Source organism: Lonchura striata, chromosome 1, assembly GCF_050655825.1.
Source record: "Lonchura striata isolate lonStrDom1 chromosome 1, ASM5065582v1, whole genome shotgun sequence".
NCBI classification, from domain to species: Eukaryota; Metazoa; Chordata; class Aves; order Passeriformes; family Estrildidae; genus Lonchura; species Lonchura striata.
Window position 1 is genome coordinate 117582429 of NC_140703.1, and position 11973 is coordinate 117594401.

The window sequence follows — 11973 nt, forward strand, 5'->3', positions numbered from 1 at the left end:
TGTTACCCGTTCTGAATTATCAGCAAATACTCTAATCTTGGTAGCGTAATCCATTCTGAGTTGTTAGCAATATTTAATTCAAATTTTGGTAGCGTAATCCATTCTGAATTATCAGCAAATATGTAGTTCTAGTCTGGGTAGCTACATCCATGAATTTGTAATCCATTCTGAATTATCAACAATATTTAATTCTAATTTTGGTAGCGTAATCCATTCTGAATTATCAGCAAATATTTAATTCTAGTCTTGGTAGCTACATTCATGAATTTGTAATCCATTCTGAATTATCAGCAATATTTAATTCTAATTTTGGCAGCTACATCCACAAATCTGGAATCCATTCTGAATTATCAGCAAATATTTAATTCTAATCTTGGTAGCCACATCCATGAATTTGTAGTCCATTCTGAATTATCAGCAAATACTTAATTCTAATTTTGGTAGCTACATCCACGAATTTGTAATCCATTTGATACTTCTGGGATTATTTTTTCCTGGTAACACTATAAGAAATCCTCTTGGGTCTGTATTTAGCTGGTTGGCAATATAAAATAAATAATAATGTTAATAGAAAAGAATATAAAATATTTATCGGTCCTGATATAGTGAGCTGCTACTGCTAAGACACCTTAAGGACAAAAATAACTTTTTTTTTTTAGTGGCATAGTGATAAACTGACATTTCTGACCTCTATAATCACATATTTAAATAAATAAATAAATATTTTTTAAAAAACAAAAGAACAACCCAGATGTCTCTGTCTTTCAAATCAGTATGTGAACTCTGAAATGCAAGTTTTGGTGTATTTTCTATGGTTCCATCTCAGCTTTGAGCTATACCAAAAGTTTATTTTGAGGTACCCTAAATATTTTGAGGAGGGTCCTGCTTCTGTTTCAGAGCTCATTCTGAAGAAGCAGAACAGCTCTGTTTTGAAAATCTCTTTGAAATAAAATTATTTTATACCCAGCTGTGGTGTGTGTGTAAAGTGCATCTTCTCAGGGAGGAAAATGAAATTGTGAATTGATTTCTGCCTTCTTATGTGATTTCCCTGCTTTTTTCCCCTACTAATTCAAAATATTGTAGTAAAAAGCCCTCAATGGAGTAACGTTTATTATGGCTTTATCCCAAGTTTCTAGGAAGCTTTTATGGAGAGAAAATACCTGGAAATTCCTCCAGTTTGAATCCTGAACTTGGAATAAAACACTTGGGAAGGGCCTGGCAGCTCCAGAGGCTGCTCTTGTGTCTCTCCTTGGCCTGGAATCCTGCAGGGAGAGTGGAAGCACTTTCCATAAATGAAATTAAAAATAGCAGGAAAGCAGGAGATGCACATGGACTTCATTCTTTGTGTTGAGTCACTGAAGAAAATCACATTTTGCTTGAAAATCAGGATTATTTCATTTTTCTCTATTAAAACTGGTGTTGGTTCCACTGAAATGTGCACAACTGGGCAAAGGCTTGGCAGGCTTTATTCTCAAGGTTTTTGGGTTTTAATTTTCTAAGAAACATTTCAATATCTTCTGTAGCTAAATTAAGAGTGTCTTATGCAACATTAATTTCTGATAATAATATAAGTGATAATACCACTTATTAATAATAATAATCTATTTTAATGATACATAGAAATAAGAGATAAGGTAAAAAACTTCATTTTAGAAAGAAAAAGGAAAACAAACGAAGCTGTTACAAGAATCAATATTCAAGAGTGGTCGTTTGCCCTTATTAGTAACTTCTCATTTTTAATTAATTCCTTTATTAGTGTTGAATGCTGATTTTCTCCTCTGCTCCTTTTTCTCCAGGCCAAATTTGAATCCCTGTTCCGACCCTACGACAGGGACCTCACCTTTCAGTATTTTAAGAGCTTCAAAAGGGTGAGAATAAACTTCAGCAACCCTTTGTCTGCAGCAGAAGCCAGGATCCAGCTGGACAAGACAGAATTCCTTGGAAAAGAACTCAAACTCTATTTTGCTCAGGTAAAAAAAAAGCTTGTTGGGATTATCCTGGGGGGAATTAAAGCTTTCCTTGTTCTGATTCCCATAAATCCTCCAGCTGATGGGTGTTTGGAAAACCTTGGGATAACGGGGTTGGAAAGATGATGGGAATTTTGGGAACTTAACTCTTTTTCTTACACTAGGTTTTGTGCATGTTTCTTCTCGATCTTCTCAAGTAGTTTGCTTTCTTTTTGAGAGTTTTTCCCAAGTTTCTGGAAATCTGGGAATTGTTTCAAGTGTTTATAATCTCAGCATCCCAGAATTCCTTTGTGGTCATTTTTTGTCAGATTAATTAGAGAATCCAGGGTTGTTCCAGAGCTCCATGGGTTTGGAGGCCATTGGTATTTCCCATTTTTTGGATAATGTTGGATGGGAATGAGCACATTCCAAGGATTTAAAGGGCTGGGGGAGGCTGGGTGGGCTCTGGAGCACCCAGGGACTCCCTGGGGGATGCAAAGTGTGGAGCTGCACATTTCCAGGCTCTGAGCTGCACATTTCCAGGCTCTGGAGCTGCACATTTCCAGGCTCTGGAGCTGCACATTCCCAGGCTCTGGAGCTGCACATTCCCAGGCTCTGGAGCTGCACATTTCCAGGCTCAGAGCTGCACATTCCCAGGCTCTGGAGCTGCACATTTCCAGGCTCTGGAGCTGCACATTCCCAGGCTCTGGAGCTGCACATTTCCAGGCTCAGAGCTGCACATTCCCAGGCTCTGGAGCTGCACATTTCCAGGCTCTGGAGCTGCACATTTCCAGGCTCAGAGCTGCACATTTCCAGGCTCTGGAGCTGCACATTTCCAGGCTCTGGAGCTGCACATTTCCAGGCTCTGGAGCTGCACATTTCCAGGCTCAGAGCTGCACATTTCCAGGCTCTGGAGCTGCACATTCCCAGGCTCTGGAGCTGCACATTCCCAGGCTCTGGAGCTGCACATTTCCAGGCTCAGAGCTGCACATTCCCAGGCTCTGGAGCTGCACATTCCCAGGCTCTGGAGCTGCACATTTCCATGCTCTGGAGCTGCACATTTCCAGGCTCTGGAGCTGCACATTTCCAGGCTCAGAGCTGCACATTCCAGGCTTTCCCTGCCCACCCCAGTCTTGGGGATCTCCCCCAGAGCAGCTCTGGAGCTCTCTGCTCATGCCCAAACTCAGGCTCATGCACTCAGGCTGCTTTTCCAGGTGCTTTTCCCTCTGAAAGTGGAGCGGGAAAACGAATCCCAAAGTGTTGGACACCCCCAATAATCCAGGTTATTTTTATCCCTGCTGGAATTCCCTTCACTCTCACTTTTGGTGATGATTCCCAGCACCCAGTTTGTCATGAGAGGCCCTGGCCTCCTGCTGGAGGTTTGGAAGGGCAGACGTTTGATTTTTAGGGAAGAACATCCCGTTGGAATTTCCCTCGGAGCTGTATCCTGGCTGGTGCTGCCACCCTGAGTGCCGGGCAGGGCACGACATCCCCGGGATGCAGGGATGCAAGGATGCAGGGATTCAGGCATTCACGGGGGCAGGGATGCAGGAATTAAGGGATTCAGGGATCCAGGAATGCAGGCATTCAGGGATGGTGGGATTCAGGCATTCAGGGATCCAGGAATGCAGGCATGCAGGGATTCAAGGGGACAGGGATGCAGGGCTTCAGGGGGGCAGGGATGCAGGAATGCAGGCATGCAGGGATTCAAGGGGACAGGGATGCAGGGCTTCAGGGGGGCAGGGATGCAGGAATGCAGGCATGCAGGGATTCAGGGATGCAGGGATGCAGGGATTTGGGCATTCAGGAATGCAGGGATGCAAGGATTCAGCCATACAGGCATCCAGCCATTCAGGGATGCAGGAATGCAGGGATTCAGGAATGCAGAGATTCAGGCATACAGGGATGAAGGAACACAAGGATTCAGGGATGCAGGGATTCAGGGATTCAGAGACACAAGGATTCGGGGATGCAGCCATGGAGAGACTGAGGCATTCAGGGATGCAGGAATTCAGGGACGCAGGGATGCAGGCATGCAGGGACACAGGAATTCAGGGACACAGGGATGCAGGCATGCAGGGATACAGGAATTCAGGGATGCAGGCATGTAGGAATTCAGGGATGCAGTCATGCAGGGATTCGGGGACACAGGGATGCAGGCATGCAGGGATACAGGAATTCAGGGATGCAGGCATGCAGGGACACAGGGATGCAGGCATGCAGGAACACAGGGATACAGGAATTCAGGGATGCAGGCATGCAGGGACACAGGGATACAGGAATTCAGGGATGCAGGCATGCAGGGACACAGGGATACAGGAATTCAGGGACACAGGCATGCAGGGACACAGGGATACAGGAATTCAGGGATGCAGGCATGCAGGGACACAGGGATGCAGCCATGCAGGAACACAGGGATACAGGAATTCAGGAATGCAGGGACACAGGGATGCAGGCATACAGGAACGCAGGGATACAGGAATTCATGGATGCAGGGATTCAGGGACACAGGGATGCAGGCATGCAGGAACACAGGCATGCAGGAATTCAGGGATTTGGGGACACAGGGATGCAGGCATGCAGGGATTCGGGGACACAGGGATGCAGCCATACAGGAACACAGGGATGCAGGAAATCAGGGATTTGGGGACACAGGGATGCAGGCATGCAGGAATACAGGGATGCAGGAAATCAGGAATTTGGGGACACAGGGATGCAGGCATGCAGGAACACAGGGATGCAGGAAATCAGGGATTTGGGGACACAGGGATGCAGCCATGCAGGAACTCAGGGATACAGGAATTCAGGGATTCGGGGACACAGGGATGCAGCCATGCAAGAACACAGGGATACAGGAAATCAGGGATTCGGGGACACAGGGATGCAGGCATGCAGGAATTCGGGGATGCAGCCATGCAGGGATTTAGGGACACAGGGATGCAGCCATGCAGGAACACAGGGATGCAGGAATTCAGGGATTCGGGGACACAGGGAGGCAGGCATGTAGGAATGCAGGAATTTAGGGATGCAGGCATGCAGGGATTCGGGGATGCAGCCATGCAGGGATTTAGGGACACAGGGATGCAGCCATGCAGGGATTTAGGGACACAGGGATGCAGCCATGCAGGAACACAGGGATGCAGGAATTCAGGGATTCGGGGACACAGGGATGCAGGCATGCAGGGATTCGGGGACACAGGGAGGCAGGCATGTAGGAATGCAGGCATGCAGGAATTTAGGGATGCAGGCATGCAGGGATTCGGGGACGCAGGGAGGCAGGCATGTAGGAATGCAGGCATGCAGGAATTTAGGGATGCAGGCATGCAGGGATTCGGGGATGCAGGCATGCAGGAATTTAGGGATGCAGGCATGCAGGGATTCGGGGATGCAGGCATGCAGGGATTCGGGGATGCAGGCATGCAGGGATTCGGGGATGCAGGCATGCAGGGATTCGGGGATGCAGGCATGCAGGGATTCGGGGACACAGGGAGGCAGGCATGTAGGAATGCAGGCATGCAGGAATTTAGGGATGCAGGCATGCAGGGATTTAGGGATGCAGGCATGCAGGGATTCGGGGATGCAGGCATGCAGGGATTCGGGGATGCAGGCACAGTGGGGACTCCCTGTTTCTCCCGCAGACGCTGCACATCGGGAGCTCCCACCTGGCCCCCCCAAACCCCGACAAGCAGTTCCTGATCTCCCCTCCCGCCTCTCCCCCCGTGGACTGGAAGCAAGTGGAGGATGCGACCCCGGTCATCAACTACGACCTGCTGTGCGCCATCGCCCGCCTGGGGCCAGGTGAGCGGGGAGCTGCCACGGGATTTCATTCCTCTTCATCTCTCTCTATTTCTGGTGCGCTTCGCTTTCTGTTTATTTCCATTTCATTTTTATTTCTATTTGTATTTCTTTTTATGTCTCTTTTCTTTCTCTTTATCTTTTTCATTTTTATTTCTATTTTTATTTCTATTTTCTTTCAGTTTATTTTTATCTTTCTTTCATTTTTATGTGTTTATTTTTATTTCTATTTTCTTTCTCTTTATTTTTATCTTTTTCATTTTTATTTCTATTTTTATTTCTATTTTCTTTCAGTTTATTTTTATCTTTCTTTCATTTTTATGTGTTTATTTTTATTTCTATTTTCTTTCTCTTTATTTTTATCTTTTTCATTTTTATTTCTATTTTTATTTCTGTTTCTATTTTCTTTCAGTTTATTTTTATCTTTATTTCATTTTTATGTGTTTATTTTTATTTCTATTTTTATTTTAGTTCTATTTATATTTTCTATTCATATTTTGTTTCTATTTTTATTTGTATTTATCTTTATTTCTCTTTTCTGTTTATTTTTATTTCATTTTTATTTATATATTTATTTCTTTTTCTATTTTCTTTCTCTTTATTTTAATTTCTATTTATATTTTAGTTCTATTTATATTTCATTTTTAATTTTTATTTCTATTTTTATGTCTATTTTCTTTCTGTTTATTTTTATTTCTGTTTATTTTTGTTTTCTATTTTCTTTATTTTTATTTATATTTTAGTTCTATTTTATTTTTCTTTTTATTTCTACTTTTATTTCTATTTTCTTTCTGTTTGTTTTTCTTTCCATTTATATTTTATTTCTATTTATTTTTATTCCTATATATTTTTATTTCTATTTATACTTTCTATATTTATTGTCTATTTCTATTTATTTTTATTAATTTCTAATTTTATTCCTCTTTTCTTTTTCTATTTCTATTTTCTTTATTTTTCTTTCTATTTATATTTTCTGCTTACTTTTATTTCTGTTTAAATTTTATATATATTTTTATTTCTGTTTGCCTCAGAGGAGGAAACTGTACTGAGTGTAGGAAGAACTATCAATAAGAGCCTAAAATTCCTTGGAATTTAAGAGGGATAAATTCCTGCCACTCTTTCCCCCAGTGATTAATGATCACATCCCTCGAGTTCCTTTTTTCCCATATTTTATATAACTTATCCATGAAAATTGGTGCAAATTAATTTTTCCTTAAATCCAACTCAGATTTAACCTGGTTGGGACCATATTGTTCATTTTAGTGGAGAGAAAAATGGTCACATTTAATAACACTAAAGAGAATTAAATTGTTCTTATTATATAAGAAAAATTATTCTCATGAATAAGATCAAAGAGAATAAAAACTGTCAGATTCATTTTAAAGGAGGATTTTTAAAATTCCTGTTCACCTCCAGACTCAGGGAATTGTAAAGGATGGAGAAAAGGGCAAGGCACAACTTGGAGCTCCTTCATGTTGGGATTTAAAACTTCCTTAGGAATTCCCCACCTAGAAACCACCCTGTGCCATTCCCTAAAGAATTCCCTACCTAAAACCCCACAGAAAAGTCACCCCATGACATTCCCTAAGGAATTCTCCACCTAAAAATCCCATTAAAAATTCACCATGTCACATTTCCTAAAAAATCCCATTAAAAATTTACCATGTCACATTTCCTAATTTCCCACCTGAAAACCCCATTGAAAATTCACCACATCATGTTCCCTAAGGAATTCCCCACCTAAAAGCCCCATTAAAAATTCGTCCCATTTCCTAAGGAATTCCCCACTTGAGAACCCCATGGAAAAGCCATTCTGTGACATTTCCTATGGAATTTTCCCACCCAAAAACCCCATTAAAAATTCACCACGTCACATTCCCTAAGGAATTCCCTACCCAAAAACACCAAGGAAGAGCCACCCCGTGCTGTTCCCTGAGGAATTCTCCACCTAAAAACCCCATTAAAAATTCACCATGTCACATTCCCTAAGGAATTCTCCACCTAAAAATCCCATTAAAAAGTCACTATGTCCCATTTCCTATGGAATTTCCCACCCAAAACCTCACGGAAGTGCCACCCCATGTCCATTCCCTGAGGAATTCCCCACCTAAAATCCCACAGAAAAGCCACCCCATTACATTTCCTAAGGAATACCCCACCCAAAACCCCATGGAAAAGCACCCTGTGACATTCCTTGAGGAATTCCCCACCTAAACCCCATGGAGCATCCACCCCGATACATTCCCTGAGGAATTCTCCACCCAAAAACCCCACAGAAGAACCACCCCATGACGTTCCCTGAGGAATTCCCCATCCAAAACCCCATGGAAAAGCCACCACCTTGTGCTGTTCCATGAGGAATTGCCCACCTAAAATCCCAGAGAAAAGCCACCCCGTGACATTTCCCAATGAATTCTCCACCTAAAACCCCACTGAAAAGCCACCCCGTGCTGTTCCCTGAGGAATTCCCTTCCCAAAAACCCCATGGAAAAACTACCATGTCCCATTCCCTAAGGAATTCCCTAAGGAATTCCCTACCCAAAATCCTCATGGAAAAGCCACCCCGTGCCGTTCCTTGAGGAATTCCCCACCTAAAAACCCTACGGAAGCACCACCCCATGACATTTCCCAATGAAACCTCCACCTAAAAACCCCACTGAAAAGTCACCCCATGACGTTCCTGAGGAATTCCCCACCCAAGACCCCATGGAAAAGCCACCATGTCCCATTCTCTGAGGAATTCCCTACCCAAAAACCCCATGGAAAAGCCACCATGTCCCATTCCCTGAGGAATTCCCAACACAAAATTCTCATGGAAAAGTCACCCCGTGATATTCCCTAAGGAATTCCCTACCCAAAAACCCCATGGAGAAGCCACCATGTCCCATTCCCTAAGGAATTCCTCACCCAAAACCCCATGGAAAAGCCACCATGTCCCATTCCCTAAGGAATTCCCAACCCAAAGTCCTCATGGAAAAGTCACCCCGTGACATTCCCTGAGGAATTCCCCACCCAAAAACCCCATGGAAAAGCCACCATGTCCATTCCCTGAGGAATTCCCTACCCAAAATCCTCATGGAAAAGCCACCCCGTGCCGTTCCTTGAGGAATTCCCCACCCAAGACCCCATGGAAAAGCCACCATGTCCCATTCCCTGAGGAATTCCCCACCGAAGACCCCATGGAAAAGCCACCCGGTGACATTCCCTGAGGAATTCTCCACCCAAAACCCTACAGAAGAACCACCCCATGACGTTCCCTGAGGAATTCCCCACCCAAAAACCCCATGGAGAAGCCACCATGTCCCATTTTCTGAGGAATTCCGCTGTCTCCCTGCAGGGGACAAGTACGAGCTGCACGCGGCCACGGCCACCACTCCCAGCGTGGTCGTGCACGTCTGCGAGAGCGACCAGGAGAGCGAGGCCGAGGAGGAGCCCAGAAAACCCAAACCCAAAATCATCCAGACCCGCCGGCCCGACTACGCCCCCGCCCACCTCAGCTGAGCCGGGCCCCGTTTCCAGGGGAAAGCCAAAATTCCGAGGATTCGCGGCGCTAAACCGCCCGGAACGGCGGCTGCGGGAGGAGAATTCCAGGTGTGCTCCAGAGGAGGGAATGCCGCGCTCGGTTTGGAGTCGATGCCGTGTGCTGAGGGAATTCCTGGATCCTGGGAGCAAAGGATGGGAGAAGGGGACATTTTGGGACATAACTGGGCTTATTCTGGGGGAAAATTCCTTGTGACACCCGCGGTGGGTGTTTGGAAAACCTTGGGATAACGGGGTTGGAAGGATGATGGGAATTTTGGGAGCTTAACCCTTTTTCTTACGCTAGGTTTTGTGCATGTTTCTTCTTGGTCTTCTCAAGTAATTTGCTTTCTTTTCTAGAGTTTCTCCCAAGTTTCTGGAAATCTGGGAATTGTTTCCAAGTATTTATTATCTCAGCATCCCAGAATTCCTCCTGGATGTGTACATACATGATATATTTATATTTGGTTTTATTGGCCCTCGTTTTCCAGCAGGATCCAATTCCTCCAGCACCCGCTTTTGGTGCTCTGGAAGTTGTGCTTTTTAAAATTTTCACCTTTGGAATTCCTGCAGAGGGTTTTACCTGGCAGAGCAGTGGAAAAACGTGCAATAGGAGAGTTGTTGGAATACATGGATTTTAAATTATTTAAGTTCAGATAATTTATATCTTCATTAGGATTTGTTGGGGAGCTTTGACTCGAGGAGGGAAAAAAGGACTCGGATAATGCTGATGGTGCATATTCAGAGCAGGGGGATTTTTCCAGTGGGGAAAAAAAAAATTATGGAGAAACTTGAATCTGCATTTTTGGTGAGTAAAGTTTGGATTGGGATTGGAAAATTCCACCCAGGACGTAGTGAGGAGAGCTGGAGTGCCTTTGCCTTGTCCATTCCTACTCCAAGCTGCACACTTGGATCTTTTTCTACTGGCTTTGGATATCCAAAAATCCAAACTTTCTGAGCTTTGCTTCCAAACTCAGCTGGGATGAAATGCTTAATGCCAAGGAATGCTGATTTAAGCAGTGGGAATATGTGGGAGAAGCTTTAGGGCTTTTTTTTATGGCAGTGTTTAAAGGCTCCTAAATGCAAATTTCAAAGAAGAAAAACAGCAGAAATATTTTAATACTGTTTTTTAAACTGGAGATCCTCACCTTGAAGCAGGGTTCAGGATTTTTTGGGAAGAGACAGGAATTGCTATCCATAGAAAATACCACTTGGGGGTTTGGAAAAGGGATTGTGGAGCCTCTCTCATCGTGTTTTTAGGAATCAGATCTGGCTCTCTCATGGTTTGCTCTTGCCACAGTCGGTCTGAGAAGAGATTGAAGCAAATGTTGACTGAAATCCTGGTTGACACCTTGGTTTTTTAAATAATATTTGTTTTAAAAAGAGTGGAGCCCTTCCAGGCCACGGTGCAGGGAAGCAGGTTGTTCTGGAAGGCCTGGAATTCCTGACTGGAACAGAAATCCGGGCCTGGAGACCAGGAATATCCTGAATTTCCTGCTCTAGCTTGGATTGTTATTCCCTGGAAACTGGAACAAAGCCTGGCTCTGGTGGCTGAGTGACCCTGGCTCCTTGGGAGCTGTTGGGAAGAGCTGATTCCATGGATGGCTGGAGCTGGACACAGGAAAATCAGATTATTTTGGGTTACCCACGTGCTGCACTCAACGCCCAAAATAAAGGAATTAAGTGGAGAAAAACTTGGTAGGTTTGCCACAACTGCCTTGAAGCCTTTCCAAGAGCTTTCCACGTTTCTCAAATGACTGCTGGACTTTGTGTCTCACCACATTCAGTTCCAGACATGGGGAATAATTCCTGTCCTGTCCTTTTTCCCTGGAAAATCAAAGCATGAGTTTGGCAGTAGAAACCCAGGTGGCTGCTGCTGTGTTCCCTACAGAAGCACAGCTGCTTTTCAATTCAAACCATCAATAAATCTGATTTTTGTCATTTTAAGACCTGACCCCTGCCTGAGGTGGGAACCATGGAAATCTTGGAATGCTCTCAGTGTGTTCCTGGTTGGATCTGTCACCTCCTGTCCTCATGACTCCAGTGTGCTGCTTGCTTTTTCTGGTTATTTTTGTAAAGTTCCAATGGATGCTTGGTTGGTATTTTATACACTTGTATAGCACGGGGCAGATTGATATTAAAATATTTTGTTGTCTTCTTGTAAATGTCCTGGTGTTTTCTGCACAGAACCACTCTAAGTTCAGCACCAAAATGGGAATTTTCAGCTTCCAGAGGGGCAGAATGTTATGCTCATAAATTGATGCCTTGAAAAGGTTTCCAACCTTCAGAGAATTTCATGAGCTCCCCATGGGAGAGTCTGCTCATGAATAAAACCAATGGGGGATATTCCAGTGAAAACCTGATTCTTCAGAGCCTCAAGTTCCTAATAAAGGCATCAGCATCTTCCTGCTCCAGAATAGTCCCTGAGCATCCGTAATACACAAAATATTAATATTTAAAAATGAATAATTTGGGGATGTTTTTCCAGAGAGATTCTGGAATCCCCATTCCTGGAAGTGTCCAGGGTCAGGCTGGATGGGGCTTGGAGCAACCTGGGATAGTGGAATGTGGAGTGAGATGAGCTTTAAGGTTCCTCCATCCCAAACCATTCCACAATCCCATGATTTCTGAAGCTCCTGGAATACAAAAATACATCATTTAAACGATGTATTTAAATGATTTTACCTGATAACTTTTAAGTATTTAAATGGCT

General features: G+C 44.0%; 1 protein-coding gene across 3 annotated transcripts in view; it reads left to right on the forward strand.

Moving 5' to 3' along the window:
- Window positions 1-11425, forward strand: part of RCAN1 (regulator of calcineurin 1) — a 41019-nt gene extending 29594 nt beyond the window's left edge. For 2 of the 3 annotated variants that reach the window (XM_085560715.1, XM_085560723.1), the window contains exons 2-4: window positions 1797-1970; window positions 5585-5798; window positions 9079-11425. In XM_085560715.1, coding sequence (XP_085416841.1) covers window positions 1797-1970; window positions 5585-5798; window positions 9079-9242 — 552 coding nt within the window. In that variant the 3' untranslated portion in view covers window positions 9243-11425. The remainder of the gene's footprint in view (window positions 1-1796; window positions 1971-5584; window positions 5799-9078) is intronic. The other variant, XM_077781709.2, reaches the window with a different exon arrangement.
- The last annotated feature ends 548 nt before the right edge of the window (window positions 11426-11973 follow it).